At 49.5% G+C, this 17,633-nt stretch overlaps 1 protein-coding gene across 1 annotated transcript in view; it reads right to left on the reverse strand.

Moving 5' to 3' along the window:
• PRKCB (protein kinase C beta) overlaps positions 1-17,633 on the reverse strand; it is a 314,044-nt gene that overhangs the window by 142,265 nt on the left and 154,146 nt on the right. Inside the window, 2 exon segments of the mRNA XM_040635210.1 lie at positions 11,443-11,571; positions 11,937-12,048. Of these exon segments, the coding sequence (XP_040491144.1) occupies positions 11,443-11,571; positions 11,937-12,048 (241 nt within the window).

Below are 17,633 nucleotides of genomic sequence, written 5' to 3' on the forward strand. Positions count from 1 at the left end.
TCCCTCATCGAAACTACAATTGCAAGAAAGATTTGGACCCCGTAAAAGCAACAGGCAGAAGATGAGCAGGTCTTTCCCACGGCCTCACTGCTGACCCATGCCCTCAGGGAATCGCCAGCGTTGAACCCCCTCCTGCCTCTCTCCCTCTGCCATGCTGGCTGTGTCTCTGTTCTAACACCTTCATAGCCTTAAACCACTTCTTTCCAATGGATGTCCGGATGTGCTGGAATCCGAATGACCGAATGACGGATGCTGCGTGCAAATCCTGCCTTCCCCATCTGCTGACTGGGTGCCCAGAGGCTTCGACTCTTTAAGGTTCTGTTTCCTCTTTTGCAAAAATGAGGAAAATAAAATGACTGCACTCATAGAGTGTTCTGGGGACTGAACACAGTGACCTTGCGTGGCACCCCACAAATACTCCTGGGATCTAAGTCCCCGCTGCATTTAGAAACAAGCCCCAAACCCCTCTAGACTCACAAGTCCTCCCTGGCCCCCCTGCAGCTTCCCCCCACCCCCATCACCAGGCTCCAGCCACGCCACTTCCTGTCAGTCCCCAGGATGCATAAGCTGCCTCCCTCCCCCAGGCCTTTGCCTGTGCCGTCCCTCTGCCTGGCATGCTCCTCCCCTGGATTTTAGGAGCTGGCTCCCTCCTGCTCATCATTCAGGTCCCAACCAAAAGCCATCATCTCTGCCGATGACCCACAGGCCACCCCCAATCACAACACTCCGCTGGTGTTTCTCCCTTTCGGGCCTTTCGCGCTGTCTGAAAATATTTTGTCGGCTTTCGTGTTCCTCTCGATCATCAGATAGAACGCAGGGGCCATGAGAGCTGGGACCTGTCTTCTGCACAACAGTAAACAGTGCCCACACACCGGAGGCACCCAACGAATATCTGGGAGAAGTAGGGGAGCGAGGATTCGAACCCAGGCCTGACTCCAAAGCCCTTGCTCCAAAGCCAGACTATCCTGGCCCCTAATTACTACAGACTTGCAGCAAGTTACTGAGAAAAGCAGGCGAGAGGCTGGTGACTGGACAGCTGGGGATGCCTCCTCCCTCTGGTGGTGAGAGACAAAGGCAAAGCAGGGAGGGAAGGTTCTGGATCATTTTCCACAAGTGGCTCAGACCAGGCGTTCACCCCTCATGAGGTCTATCCCCAGGCACGCAGGTAGGTTCAGGCCACTGATGGGTGGGGATTGAGGCCTCTCAGGTCGGACACCAAAGCCTCTGAAAGGTCATGGCCAAGGTGAGGCTGGATGTCACAAACCATCCCAGGCACACGCACCTGCGGCCGCCGGGCAGGAGCCGAGCACGGCTAATGCCTGCCATCTAGTGGACAAGACACATTCCCCTGTTTCCTGGTGATTGAGCAAGGCTTATGGAATTTTACTTTATTTCTGAGAGAGAGAAAAAGAGAGAGAGAGCAAGTGGGGGAGGGGAAGAACAGAGGGAGAGAGAGAATCTTAAGCAGACTCCATGCCCAAAGTGGAGCCTCATGCAGGGCTCAATCTCACAACCCTGGGATCACGACCTGAGCCAAAATCAAGAATCAGACGCTTAACAGACTGAGCCACCCAGGCGCCCCAAGGGTTATGGAATCTTAAAGTGCATACAGATCACCTGAGATTTTACTGAAATGCAGATTCTGATTCAAGGCCTGGCTGGAACATGAGGCCCTGCATTTCCAACCAGCTCCCTGGGGTGATGCTGCTGCCACTGGTCTACAGACCACACCTGGGAGCAGCCGGTGCCTTGCAATTCCCGAAGTGTGAACACCCCCAGATGCAACTCCGAGGCCTGGGGTGGCCACACTATGGGAAAGAGAATCAGAAGGCACCACAGAAGCACAAGTTTTTGAAGTCAGAGCAGTCACACCTGGAGGCAGGGGGGCAGGGGTGGGCTGTCAGTGTGGGCTGCCAGGCAAGAAGAAGAGAGAGGACACACTTCCCGGGACCTGAGTAGGCAGACGCTCTTAACAAGGGCTACAAGGAGGCGTCCAAGGGCCGATGCCGTGAGGGTCAGCGATCAGGCCCAGCCTGCAGGATGAATGCTAGGCAAGACCCACACTAGTGACCATGAAAACCCAGAAACGCCTGGGCCCAGCTCTGCCCAAGTGGAGTCCCACCCAACAGTCCACGCCAAAGCCTCTGGCATCAGCCACTTAATTTTCAATGTTCTTGTCACTGGAGAATTTCATTTGAATTCATATTTCCTATTCAGAGATTCTTCTGTTTTTATTTTATGTTCGAAAAATTACAAAAGTGATTATGTTTATTGCAACCCGAGAAACAGTTCCTAGGACATATAAAGAGCCCCCTTCTCCACCCCAGTCTCTCTCCACTCCCACTTTCCAATCCTTCTGCGATCCCAATGTTTACAGCCTGGTTTGTACCCTTCCACACCTTTCTTCCCACCCTTATAAAAATACACAAACATCACTTCACACATAGGAAGTGTCTGTTGCGGTTGCTTATTTCTTCGAAATGAGATCATACCAAATATATTTTTATGCAACTTAATCCTGTCACATCAAAGATGTTCCTCCAGGTCAAGGGTTGGCAAATGTTTCTGGTAAGGCCCAGAAAGTAAATATTTTAGGTTTTACAGACCATACAGCTCTGCCACAGCCACTCAGTGAGCTCACTATTGTATCACCCAAGGGGCCATAGTTGATTTGCAAATGAATGTGGCTGTGTTCCAATAAAACTTTATTTACAAAAGCAGGCAGGGGGCCAGATTTGGTCCCCAGACCATAGTTTGCCAACACTGCTCCAGGTTAACAGCTGTAGCTCTTATTTTTAATTATTAACTAACCTACTTTTAATTACTTAGAATGTTTAATAAAAGTGTAACATGAAGAATAATATACGATAGGAAAGCATACGAATCATTAATTGTAGTTTGTGGAAAACATGTGTGTTACTAGCTCTCAAATCCAAAAAAAACAGAATACAACCAGCTCCACAGAAGCCCCACACACCCATTTTAATTCACTATTTTCAACAACCACATGATAGCTCATAAACAGATGCACCCTAGTTAGGCTGATTCCAATTCTTTGCCACCACAAACAGAGTATCAATACACATGCTTGTTCTGGACTTTGTTTCCTTACATGCTGGTGTTTTATTTCAGTAACACAGAAATGAGAAATCTGACAATCCAAGTGTACAGATATATACATTTTAACAGATGTCGCTGGACCACTTCCCGAAAGGCAGTGACAAGTCAAAGTCTCGCAGGTCCTGGCCGTGCCCTCCTTGGACACAATTCAGCAGGCATTTAGGGACAGTAACTGCACACCCAGCCTATCCTGAGGCTTGGAGGCCTCGGACCGTGGTCTGGGCTTGATCATTCTGATCACAGTAAATATTCAGGGAAGAGGACGAGGAACACTGAGTAGAAAGAGTCTGGCCCCCTCCGTCTCAAAACAACTCCGTCTTCTTGAGTGTCCAGGACACCCACCAACCACCTCACCAGCCACAGGGCTTCAACGGAAGGGTGGCCAAGGAGCCCCCAACCTCACCAGTGTGCAAACAACGATCTAAGCTGCACTGAGAAAAACAGAGCTGCGCAGACAGGGATATGATTGAATTCAACTTCTTCGTTACCGAAACAACGCAGAGCAACAGAACAGAGGTGTCTTGCCGAGTTTGTTTTGAGGGAATTGGCTTTCCAGTGAGGACACAATGAAGTGTTTTCAACACACCTGTTTTGCTGCACTACAGTTTCTCCAAACAGAAGATCCAACAACGATTAAGTACAAGGTGGTCTAAGGGATCAGAGGTGCCCTGGCGCCTCCTTCCCGCAGCTCCTGCGGGGGGGGTGGGGTGGGGGGTGGATGTGGGGTGTGGGGAGCCTGCATGTCTGTCCACACTGGGCATTCTTTTGAGCATAGATGGTGTTCACAGCTTTTACCAGACCCTCAGTGGCGGCTGTGACATCAAAACAGAGGATTAACTTGTTGGGGCTTGAGGTGACAAAGTAGAATGCTTTTGTCAAAACTCAGCCATCACACACTGAAGATGTGTATGCTTCACTGTTTGTAAATTTTATCTCAAACATAAAACAAAAACAAAAACTGTAAATAAGTGTTGTATTCTAGCTGATGATGTGCGTGCTTAAGTGTTTAGGGGGAACTGAACTGATGGCTTCAGTTTGCTTTGATATGTGCCAAAAAGAAGACGGACTGACGGATGGCGAGTAAGGGGGATGGTTAGTAATTGAGCAAGTGTGGTAGAATGTTAACGGCACGTTCTAGCGTTCCCTGTAAAACCCTTTCAGCTTTGTTGTATGTTGGACATTTCTCAAATAGGACATTTTGGGGGAAAAATACTAACTGGTAATGTATAAGGGAGGGGGAAATCCACAAGAGCTGGATTCTATCCCTGTTCCATGATGTATGGCTTTGAGGAGTGACCTCCTTTCCTGGGCCTCAGTGACTCAGCTGTTTCACAGGGGTAAGGAAGAGGGGGCTGAGTTGTTCTCTGTGATGCCTTCCATTACGGGCAGTGATGATGCTGTGGTTTCATTTCATTCTGCAAAACTTGGACATCTTTGGAAAGAGCCTTTGGGGAGGAAAGGCTTTGAAGGCAGAGACTGCCCCCTAGTGGGCCCAAGTAGCTTAATTTATGATCCTCTTCTATCCTTGCCATTGATGCATGGCTGGGTCATACTTTGCAATATTATTCCACCTGTATTTTTTTTCTCTACATTTTCCTTTTCCTCCCCTCTTCTCTTTCCCTTTCAAGCAGACAGCCATCTCAGTGGAAGTAGGTGGCAGTGCAAAAATCAGAAATAGCCTTCAGGTCATTTTTGCACTGTGTTCCAAACTCCCAAACTTCAGAGGTTTTAAAGAGAAGATCACATTCACGAAGGGGATTTATGGGCACAGAGTGTCTTGAAAAAGGTTTTGACGGGGAGTGGATTTTAGCTTGACAAGAATGAGATTCCCTGTGGCTAGCAGAAGGAGGAAAGGTGCAGAAATATCCCAGGGGTTTCCAGGCACTGGCAAGGTTGTGATGTTCATCCAAATAAAGAGACCTGTTTCACCCCCTGCTGTAACTCAAGGGTCTAGAACATGCTCAATGAAAAGTGGAGACTCAATATTGTTAATGAACAAGAGAATGACTGGGAGACGGAGTGAATGGATTCTAGAGGAGTCTGTAGCCCGAATGTAGGGAAAGGAAGCCACACTCAACAGCTCGGTCTCCTACACCCCCCTCTTGTCACCTGGCAACGCAATGATCTATGCCTATCTCTCCCACTAGGCTGTGAGCTCCCTGAGGATGGAGACTAGATCTCACTGGGCATTGGATCCAAGCTGGTGCTCAGGCCCTCCCTGAATGAATGAATGAATGAATGAATGAATGAACATCTATGCTTACTGAGCTCATCTCATCTTTCTGTGTTATAACATGCTACCTTTCTCACACTGTAAACACCTAATCCCTCCAAACCAGCCCAGCATGTCCCACCTCACCCCTCAGGGTACAGCACACACCCAGGTCCGCCCTCTGCTCTTCTGGTCAAGTCCTGCCATATTGGTTCTAGAAGAAAGATACCCAAGTGGAATATCAAGGTGAAGGGCCCCCATGGTTTTCTTATACTCTTTTCCCCTTGTTAGAGTCCCCATGATGCCAAAACCTTCTCTACCCTGAAACAGTTCTTTAAATGACAAGAGAGTCTTCTGTGAGCCTTCAACATCCATTTCCTTTCTCCAAAGAGTGCTTTCAGAACCTCTTTTGGAATCTGGTATACAGGTAGATGTGACCTCAACCTTCCCCAACAGCCTGTAGAGAATGTATCTCTTTGGTGCTCTTCTTTTCATGGGTGAATGTCAGCTCTTGGAAAGGATTAAAATACCGCAATATTGGGAGGACCTAAGTCTTCTGGGAGATACTTCCATCTAAGAAGGGTTTCACATGGGGCGCCTGGGTGGCTCAGTCCTTAAGCGTCTGCCTTCGGCTCAGGGCGTGATCCCGGCATTCTGGGATCGAGCCCCACATCAGGCTCCTCCGCTGGAAGCCTGCTTCTTCCTCTCCCACTCCCCCTGCTTGTGTTCCTTCTCTTGCTGGCTGTCTCTATCTCTGTCAAATAAATAAATACATAAAATCCTAAAAAAAAAAAAAATAAGGGGGCGCCTGGGTGGCACAGTCGTTAAGCGTCTGCCTTCGGCTCAGGGCGTGATCCCGGCATTCTGGGGTCGAGGCCCACATGGGACTCCCTGCTCCGCTGGGAGCCTGCTTCTTCCTCTCCCACTCCCCCTGTTTGTGTTCCCTCTCTCACTGGATCTCTCTCTGTCAAATAAATAAATAAAATCTTAAAAAAAAATAATAAGAAGGGTTTTACAGAGCACAATATACAATGGTGAGAACACTGGACAGGAGTCCCGAAGACAACGATAAAACAAAACTGCTCTTTCTGCTTTTCTTTCCAAACAGTCCCAATTTTTTTAAGATCCACTATGGATATGAATATGGATATGGTTAAGGATTTGCAGATGGCTGCAATGTAAGTGGGAATGTAAATAATGGGACACCAGTTGTTATGTTAATAGAGAGATACTGAATTGCAAGGGGGTTCATACGTGTAAGGACACAGGCTTTATAAACTCTAGGAGCACTGTACAACTTGCCTGTGGGCTTCCAACATTACATGGCCTGCTCCCACAATAACACTCGGCATCATGAGGTCCATATGGTTTCCTATTACTCTGTAAGTCCCACTGCTCTGGGTCTTGTCTGCATTATCCAGGGAATTGTGGTGGTCACGGCTCCAAAGAGTGAGTCCTGGTCTCAGTAATACGTGCAGTTTACCTGGGACCTGGTCCTTAAGAGTTTTTGTAAGGTCTCCTTCCTATAAGAATAAGCATGTGAAAAGGGTTATCTGCTGAACTTCAGCTCCTCACTTCAGGAAGCACTGATTAGGGGGTCATCTGGGAAGTCCCGGTCTCCATCAGGACCCTCTGGTGGTCTATCACTCATACATACATCCACTGACGTCACAAATATTTAGTGATGTCCATCAGACAGGGTGCTGGGGAGAGTGTGAATCAAAGCAGACACTGTCCTGCTCTCACAGAGCTTCAAGCCCAGTGAGAGATAGAGACATAATCCACCCACCATAAAACCACAACCGACACAAGCTCAAGTTCAGGGTACCATGAGCATCTAGGCGGGAAGCTATGAGAAGCTTCCCTGATGGTGAAGGTGAGCTGAGGCCTGCAAGAAGGGGAAGAATGACCTGTGGGAAGAAGACAAGAGGGCAAAGATGAGCATTCCAGACTAAGGGAACAGAAGGTGCAGAGGTCCAAAGGTGAGGGGCAGCCTGGACAGGATGAAGGGTTAAAAGAAAAGCAGGAGAGACAGAGAATTGAGAATGAGACTGTCACATTAGATGTATCTGTCCTAAAGGCAATGAGAAGCCACTGATGGGTTTTTAAAAGAAGGGGAACTGATGGGATTTCCATTCTGATCTTGACTTGCAAGATCCCTGACAGTAGATAGAAAGCATGGATTTCAGGAGCCAAGGGAGACGAGGAAACCTTCAGATCTTCCAGAAGCACCTGTAACCTGTTGCCTTCTGGAGATGTTGGGATCTCCAAAGAGCAGGAGACAGTCAGAGGAAACAGAAAAGTGTCCTGGGCTGGTGATTGGAAAGTCCTAATACTGAACGTGCCTTTCCGGTCTGGACAAAGTGAGGTGCTCCGGCCTAGCACTGCTGGGGAGAGCTCTCTCCTCGCTATCAGTCTGAGATCAGGCAGAAGGGTCTGGAGTCCCAACCACAAAACCAGAAGGATGCTTGGGAGACTAGAGGGACATCCCAGTGTCCAAGACCCTCCACACTGGCCCCTCCAACCCCACCCCCCCCAGCTGCTGTGAGTGTTGGCTATCAAGGGCTCACACAGTTGCCCTGTGTCCAGACAGTTGCCCTGGGCCACACAGAAGCCACCTAGCCTGGGGGGGCGGGTAACACCATCCTCCCACCTCCAACCCCAGCAGACTACAGCAAAGACCAACTGTCCAGTAAGCTCAGGCTACTAAGACAAAACACCAGAGACTAGGTGACTTAAACAACAAACATTTATTTCTCAGAGTTCTGGAAGCTGGGAAGTCCCAAATCAGGTTCCCAGTGACAGCCCTCTTTCTGGCTTGTAGACAACCACCTTCTTGCTGTGCCCCCATATGATGCGGAGAGGGAAATCTATTTCTCTTCCTCTTCTTATAAAGCCACTCATCTCATCAGAGAACCTCACCAGTTTGACTTCAGCAACTCCTAATTACCTCCAGAGGGCCCCATCTCCAAACACTATCCCATTGGGCCAGAGCTTCAACATCCAAATGGTTGGGGTGGGAGTGGCGGGGGAGACACACCGCAGTCCATAGCACTTCCCGACCCTGAGAGGCCAGCTCCCTGCAGGAGGCCAAAGCTAGTCTTCCAGGGAGACCATTCTCTTGCTTCGCTTTTCTTGCTCGGCCCTCACTCCCCTTCCCCCATGAGCAGCCCCAATAAATCACTCGAACGAAAATCTCCATCTCGGCTCTATTTTTAGAGAACTGTGGTCAGAGTATCAGGTTCTCCTACTGTCAGACAAGCAACAAGCCCACGCCCAGGACTGATTGCCCCAGGCACGGGGAAGGGGCTGCAGCAGGCCACCGTGACCTGCCGTGACCTGCCGTTAGGAGACCTCAGTGCTCACCCCCGCTCTGCACGTGACACCAGGCAAATCATCCAGCCTTGCTGAGTCTTGGGCTCCTCTTTCATAGGACAGCAACAATACTGCCTCTCCATTGAATGGCCCGGTATCAAAGCGCTTGGAAAACCACAACTATGAAAACTTTGGTAGGTAATCCATCAAGGCTCTCAGAACCCTGAGCATGCAGATATTCTGCCCCTAATTCTAAGGAAGCCCCAACTTCCCTCCCTTTCCCTTGTCATGGGTTGAACTGTGTCCCCCAAAGAAGATATATTCATATCCCAACCCCAGGACATAGGAATGTGACCTTATTTGGAAATGAGAGCTTTGTGAATGTAGTTAAGTTAAGATGAGGTCATACTAGATTACAGTCGCTATAATCCAATGACTGGTGTCCTTATAAGACGAAACTTGGACACAGAGACACACAAGGAAGAATGCCATGCAATGATGAAGGCAGAGCCTGGGACGATGTAACCCCAAGCCACGGAACACCAAAGATTGATGGAAACTACAAGAAACGAAGAGCGAGGCATGGAACAGACTCTCCCTCAGAGCATTCCAGAGCAAACCAACTCTGCTGACACTTCCAGTTCAGACTCCTAACCTCCAGAAGTGTTACAGAGTAAAGTCCTGCTATTCCAAGCTGCCCAGTTTGTGGCATTTCGGTACAACAGCCCTGGGAGATCGTACACCCCCGGTTCGTAGGCACATAGTGGGATTGACAGAGAACCATCAGCTTGTGATCAAGATACGCCCGAGCAGATTTGCAAGTAAGGGGGAAGACTCTGACCTTGAATTTGAAGAGAGGTTGTACTGCACCACATCAGAAAAAGACTCCCCAAGAAATACCCATAAGAGGTAACCTAGCTAAACCACAAAGGAAATAAATAAGGTGGGGGGGGAGGGGGACCAAGCTAAAAAGTAACCTAGTATATCATACCTAGTCTAACAGACCTAGGTGATGAAGTGTGTGGCTTTCTAAGCCTATTTCCGGATGAGTAGAATGATAATACTACTACTTAGCGCATTAGAGTTGCTCAAAAACTTTAAACAAGACATTGCCTGTAAGGGCTTTGCATGGTGACTGACACATTTTTAGAAACTCCAATGTTAGCTACTGCTTTATTATTGTTTTGTTACTAATGGTGTAAGTTCTTAGAAGCCTAACTTCCCTGAGCCTTAGCATCTTCATTCATAAATCAAGCATAACGGATATTTCACAAGGTTATTGTGAAGATGAAAGAAATAACGTGGAAGGCTTTTTTACTGAAATACAATTGGCATAGAACGCTGTGTACGTTTACGTACAATGTGTTGATTTGACACACTTACATACTGCAATACGATTACTGCCAACGTCAGCCAGCACCTCTATCATACCACATGATTACCACTTCTTTTTTTGTGGTGAGAACAATGGCTGGACTTTGAGGGCATTATACTAAGTAAAGTTTCTGTATATGATGGGTGGGTTCCATAAATGTAGGCTGCCCCCTGTAACAGACCAGAGCCAGCACAGTTCCTAGAGAAGGACACTAGAGGGCAGCAGGGTCTCATTTTTGCCCCACCCCGGCACCAGGAAACTAAGACAGTACAGCTAGGAAAACCCTCTTCTCCAGAGCCAGTGACTGCCTGCTTCTCCCTGGGGAGCCCGCAAACATCCCGATGGGAAGAAGTCAGCCACTTGCCTTTCTTTTGGAGGAAAAAACAATTCAATGGAATGCACGTTTCCGAAGAGCCCACTGGGTATCACAAACCTCAATTTAAAACGAGGGCTGTATTTTACAAGGATATTTTTCAACTTTTACATGGTGTAAGTGAAGCCTCTCCCTGCACAGGGCTTAACACATCAGAGCTGCCGAACCAGTTTGGGACCTCAGAAGTAGACCAAGTTTTGCAAAATCAATCTCTTCTGGCATCACTTTCTTAAGTTACCAAGTCATAAAACCTTGTATACTGATGCACTATAAATAATCTACAGTTTGTGTCACAAGCATTTGAGAAGAGAATTCCTCCAAAGTTTTAGTCCCGTTCTTGTCTGGTTCAGTGTGGGTTTTACTGTAGCTCTATGGCTGAGTATTTACGTAACCAGCAAAGCCAGGTTTCCACTTTGCTGGAGCTTTTGCACGTCAGAGCCAAGCATTTCTTGAATGCTCCGTTCCAGGAGCCGCAGACAGGCCTGCTCCTGTCTGCCCCTCATCCCCCTGCACCCCTCCCACCAGCTGTACTATCCTTCTTTCTTATTATTATATTTCAGAAGTGCAAAAAGTATACGGAATCATACAACAGGGACCCACATAGCCACCGTCAGGTTTAAGAAAGAAATTTTTCAAATACGCAGAAAGCCCCCAGCGACGCACACAGCAGCCCCCCTCCTGCCCAGGTTGTCACAATCCAGAATTTGGTGTTTGTCACCAAGATTATTCTTCCCACTGGGAAAGTTCGAGGAAGCACCCAGCATTCCTTCTTGGCCACCTTAACAAAGGACATAGACCTGCACACTCCACAGGTCCCGAGCAGACGCGGGCAAGGGAGAGGGAGAGAGGGGGAATGGGAACTTTCTGGGCTCCAGACAGCGCAGGTGCCTGCAGCAGGGAGGGACTGTGATGGGGCAGGGGGTTGGGAGGCAGGGTCACACAGTCCCTTGCCGCCCCCCCTGCCCTGCTGATTGCTCCACCAGCTTCCCCTCCTCCAACACACTGGTCGACCCGCAAAGCCGGTGCCGGAGCCCCTGCGCCACCTACCGACTACGATGAGGACTTCCCTCTCGATGTGGGCCTGGATGTAGATGCGGCCGCGGCGCTCCGTGTGGTCTGTGCCGCACAGGCTGGGGACGTTCATCACGCAGCGCTTGTGCACGTTCATCATGCAGGCTGCGAGGGCAGAAAGGGGCGCGGCTCAGGCTGGGCCCCTCGAGCCCGGTCTCATCTGAAGGGCTCCTCCAACCCCTTCCCCCCAGGCCCAGATGGACAGAGGAGGTGGGACTTGTCCGTCCTCCCTGAAGCCCCAGGGTGCATCCTAGGCCGGAACTCTGCGTACCCCGAAGGGCTCTGAAGCCAGCATTGCAACCGTCAGTGCCGCTAGATTTGAGGGGGGTGAGGCTCATCGCTCAGCAAAGGACAACTGGCACGCACACCAGCCCACCCAGGACTTGGGAGTATGTGCTGTGGACCTGGACCCCCAAACCACGAGGAAGCAGCCCAGCTACCAAAGGCCGGCACTGAGCAAATGTACTTACTGTCACACTTCATCCCCTGGTGGATGAGTCCATACAGCAGTGACCCACAGTGGTCACAAAACGTGGGGCTGGAGTACGTGTGGATCTTAAACTTGTGTTTGCTCCGGGGGTCCTAAGGCCAAGAGAAACAAACAAAAGAGACCAGTGTCAGTGTGGCAAGCCAGACTCACAGGGCTTGGAGTATCACTGGAGAACTCACCAAGGACCGTACCTGGCCCCAGAGTTCCTCACACCTGTCAGGCCCATCACTGGTATTCTTCGCCCAGACGTGCATTTGATAAATAGCGGCTGACTGAGCGAATGACTCTGACAGCAGCTGGCGCCCGCTGCAGCCCCAGCCCGTTCCCTGTGCCGCTAGGCCTCCGTCCGAGAGCCCAACCTCCTGACTCCTGCCTGCAGCAAGGACTCCAGAGACAGCTGCTAAACAGGTCCCGTTGTTCCTATTTCTTCCCTCTTTATCCTCTCTGAGCATGTTCTGGAGGGTTCTGGAGTGATCTAAAACCCGAGTCTGAGCTTAAACCTCCCCGCTTAAAGGCCATTTGCTAGTACCTCATCCGCTACAGAACAGAGTTCAAGGGCCAATGAACAGTCCGCAGGTTGTGGCAGAGATAGTTTTTCCAACAATACCCATTCTTTCCTTTAATAATAGAACCCTTGAGTTTCAGCAGAGCATGTGGCCACCCAATGAGAGGCTACATTTCCCAGCCTCCCTTGCAGGTTGGTGTGGCCATGTGATGAAGCTCTGGCCAGTGGGATAGGTGTGCTTCAGGGTCCTTCCCTTTAAAAGAATGTGCCCACCCTCCCCGGCCCCAAACACCTTGGACCCAAACCTGGAGACCTATGCTGAAAGGACAGAGCTACACTACTGGCCTTGGACTTCATCCCTTTGGGCAGACACCTGACAGAAAACCTACATTCTGTCTTGCCTAAGTCACTATACCTGGGGGCTATTTTTTACAGCAGCTTATACGGTTCCCTAACTAACAAACATGCCCTTCATAACCTGGCAGTGTAGTACAGAGTTTCAAGGTACAGACTTTGGAGCATTAACTATCTGGGTTCCTCTCAGCTGTATGACTTTGGGCAAGTTTCTTAATCTCTCTGTGCTTCGGTCTTCTTGTCTATAAAATGGAGGTAATGGCAATGCTACAAGCTTATTAGCCCACTCGGAAGGAAAATTGGATTCATCTGTGTGGAGATCAGAACCACCTGGCACCATATAAGCAGTATAAGCTCTTGCATTATTATTACATCTCCCTTATGATCTCAACTATATCTCCCCAAACACATACTATGTTCTCAGTGCACAGGACTCGTTCACACCCCCACATGCCCCTCTGGCTCCACATGTTGTTTTTCTCCCTCAAGAATTGCTCTTCTGTCACTGCGCTAAATACAGAGCTCCCTCTTCTCTTTTCCCAAAGCCAGCCTGAAAGTTGCTTTCTCTGTGAAACAATGTACAACAGAGGTTGAGAGCGTGGACCTGGGACGCCCCTCCAGGGCTGACCCGACACAACAGTCTTTGCTATATGCTACTCCTCTCTTCCCTCATTCGTTCAGCTTGTCACATGTTTACTTAAAACTGATATGCTAGTAACAGAAAATAAACAAGTGAAAATAGACACAATAAGTAGATATTATGTTATGTGCTATTAAAGGGCTAAGAGTTTTTCTTGAAATGTTCTCTCTATAAACTGTACTGAATTTTACTATATGCAAAAAAGGTGAATTTTCCCTGCATGAAAAGAATATCTCAATAAGTCTGACTAAAAAAATCTTCAGTTACTGAAGGCTTTGGGGGCGTTCACCTTAGAGCTGAGAAGTGAGTGCTTCCAAGGAAACACCTGCTCATGACCGGTATTGGCCTGTAGGGGGAGCTCAGAGCCTCTCTCACTCCGGGCTCCCCGCCAAGCAGGAGAGCAGATCTGGTTGGTCAGATTCCAAGGCACTGATTGGCTCCGCCTCAGCGGGTGGAGCCTGCACAAGTGCGGAAAGGTGCTCCTGCCATCTTTCTCTTTCTTTCCTGTGGCTCTCTCGCCCCCTGGAGGCTGCCGGCTTCAGATCCCATGGTCCAGCCCTGAGAGGGTTGGGGTGAGTGGCCTGGGCCAGCTCTGCTTCAAACACTGCGGCAAGTTCTCTTCTCTTGGCTCTTGTGCACTCTCCTGGTTCCGATATGTGAACCTTACAGTATAGCCAAGAATTTGTTTTGATTATGGTTTAAATTTCCTTAGGCGTACATGGTATAGAAAAAGGGAGTCTCCAAGGACCTCATGAGCTTGACCCTGAGATTTGGGACAAAATCCCAACTAATAATAAATGGCCTCTTTGCTGGGTTTCACTTTCCTCCACCAAACATCTCCTTGGATTATCTCAGGGAGAAGGATTTGAGCATTTCTGACTAGATATGACCAAGAACCTTCTCGGCACCATCAAGTCTCTTCAACAAGAGGAGATGCCAAGTGGCACAAAGAATGGGAAGGTAAATGAAACATTTCCTGAGAGCTGCCCAGTGTACGCTGGATATCTCACAGACACTTTCTACGGTCCTCATGATGTTCCATTTGGGAGGTGTTATTCATTCCCATCTTAGTGACAGTGAAATGGGTCCAAACTAGAGAGAGATTTTCCCCCAAGTCACCCAGCTGGCCCAGCGCTGAGCTGGGATTCACAGCCGGCTCTGCCTGACTCCGAAGCTGGAATGCTCCAAGCTTCTCTCCTTTTCTCTACTCCCTCCCCAACTTCATAAATGCCATTCTGTTCCAGACCAGCTACAATAGCACTTCCTTCCTTCCTTCACACATTCACCCAACATATGTTTACTGAGAGCCAGGGTCTTTGTAGGCATTGGGGATACAACTGTGAGCAAGGAGCCAGAATGCCTCATTTCACTGAATTCACAATTCTAAGGGCAGAGAGAAACAAATAAAACCCCCCACCAATATCCTGCCCTCCCAGATCTTCTCCATCATAGCATTTAAACCACTGTATTGTAATTCCATGTTTAATCTCATCCCTCCAATGTTCAGCTGCAAGCAACATAAGAGAATTCTGCTCCGGGCATATACTGTCCTTGGCATATAGAAGGTGCTCAATAAATGAGCAAGAGTTAGTATTTATTGAGCATTTATTCATCCAGGAACTCTTTTTCAGGGATGTACCACGCAGGCATTAACTCATTTAATCCTCATACCATCCCTAGGAAGTATGTACTTTACTACACCCATTTCACAGATGAGGACTGAGGGGTGCAGGGACTTGCCCTGGGCTCCCCGGCCTCAGCAAGCATAGCATTTTGCACAGTGGCTGGCACATAGGGAGAGACTTGTGAGTTCCAGTGGCAGCTGGGGGCTGTAATCATCGCTGCTGACCCCTGAGAGCCCCTGAGCCATGCATGTGCTGTTCCAGAAAATGACTTGGAGAGCACTGTGCAAGGCCAATCAGAGCCAGACAGGAGAAAGGAAGGCCTGCTGGGCATGTTGCACAGGAAGGTTTGTTTCTGGTTTATTTAGAGGCCCCTCCAACCTTGCTCCCCAGCCCAGGCTTTCAGGAGGGCTCAAGTTGTACCAGCCCCTGCCCCCAACCATCCCACCCAGACCAATCAGGTCATCCCCTGATCACTTCTGCCCTTCTCCCTCCTGCCACCTGGGAGCGCTTGGAATAAAGCCCCAGTCCCACAGCAGGGGCCCTATGACTCCGGGATCCTCAAGGAGAATCCTACAGAGTGCCTGCTCATGCCCAGTGCCACCTCTGAGATGGGTGGGTTTGCACTTTGAGACGGCCCACTCCCCCAGACACAGGTGACTGGTGCAGAGGCAGGCGCTTGGCTCAAATGACTCACATGTTTAGTGAACGGGACACAGGCAGTCAGGAACACAGGCAGCTCCAGGGCTGACGTGGCTCTTTTTTTACAGTGGGCTCCAAGGAACAGAGAGGAACAAAGACAACAGGCCACATGACCTGAGGGATGGAGCTCCTGGTTCCAGTCCCTCCGGGGCCTGGCATCCTGTCCTCCAATGCCATTCGACTCTTCCCGTGTCCTCTGTGTCCCCTGTGTCCTTCGTGCTTATGCCAATTCAAGCAGGCATCTGTTACCTGCAACCAGTGATGGGCATCAAGGTATCGCTAATCACTTTGGCTCAGCTACTGCCCACTGACCAATCAGAAAGAACTGCAGGTTTAGCTGTGCTGGGAGTTAACTCTTTGGTTGCCAGATCATGGAGAGGTAGGGGGTGGGGAGCTGGCAAGGGAAGAAGTAGACAAGTGGAAAGAGGAGGTTCAGAGGGCCTGGTGGCTATTTACCAATCAGTTTTAAAGTATTTCAGTGTTATCAGAACCGGTACAGTAGTGCCAATGCAACTGGGCTAGACATCAGCCTGGCCTTGAACGAAAATATATCCCCTCCCCAGCCTTGAGGCTGTGGCCCTTGACCAGCTCTGGGATGAGCCAGGGGATCCGTGCAACCTCTAAGTCAGAACTTTCCCCAGATCCCAAGCCACACAGACTGGGTCCCCTCCAGTCTATTTATCACCCATCCCTATCCCTGGCCTGGGTCCTCCTTGGTGCTCAGAGGTCACAATCTGGAGCCCAGGGGCCATTATCAACTTTGCAAACATGCTAAATTTGCTCCATATGATGCTTCCTAAAATTGAAGTTAATTGACTACATTTAAAAATCATGAACTATCAGATAAAAAAGTAAAATTCTGGCTCCTTTGAACAATCGCAAGTTATGGCAACAATGGACACACGTCCCAGTGGGCTGAGCAGTGGTCATCCCTGCAGATAGGGACAAGGCTTCCAGTCCTCCGCTGTCCCTGCCACTCCCTACTGTCTCACACAGGCCTGCTTTTCCCCTCTCAGCCTGGTCCCTGTAGGAACGTGGGTTTATGACCTCTCTCAGACCCCCCATCCCCTCTCCCTTCAGTCCATTGACTGGGAACCCACCCCGTGTGAACACATCCCCTACCCTCCTGAATGAATTCATTTGGCTCAGGGTCAAATGCGTTCAGAAATAGGTTTAAAACTACAGCATCCCCACTCCAGGATCAGCCCTTGATTTCCATGGTCCCTGGTCATCTCTTCCACCCTAGGAATCACGTTTCCACAAGATCCTGGCATGGAATTCTCTCCCCACTAGTTCATTAGGTCGAGGTTCCATCACACTTTCTGCTAGGTGAGCCTGGATTTCTAAGTTTCCTTCCACTTGGGATCCTGCTCCCAGAGACTGCTGAATCACAGGGACAAATAATAATGAACCATCGGACTGTTACTGCCACCGCGAATCGAACACAGACTACCTGCCAAGCATTGTGCGAAGTGTCCCATATCCCATCATTAACTCTCCATCATGGCCAAGGGGGGAGAGTTATCATTACCCTGGTATTCCAGATGAGCCAGGTAGGCTTAGAGAAGTAACGTATTTAAGGCCTCAAAGCAAGAGAATGGGAGAGCCAGGACTGAAATCCAAGTTTGCCAGGCAGCTGAGTGAGGACATTTGCGTGTCACCTGGTTGCCTCCCTGCTCCTCAGCCTCCCAGAGCGTGTCCCACCTGACAGGGGGGTTACGGATGATGGCAACCTTCATCTCACACAAACACAGCACCATCCAGTGGCGGGCTGCTTGGGGATCCCTACCACCACCCGCAAGCCAGAGTCTTCACCATCAACACCCAACCCCCAGGCCCAAAGGACGGGCAGAT

The sequence above is a fragment of the Ursus maritimus genome, unplaced genomic scaffold (assembly GCF_017311325.1).
Source record: "Ursus maritimus isolate PB19 unplaced genomic scaffold, ASM1731132v1 scaffold_2, whole genome shotgun sequence".
NCBI classification, from domain to species: domain Eukaryota; kingdom Metazoa; phylum Chordata; class Mammalia; order Carnivora; family Ursidae; genus Ursus; species Ursus maritimus.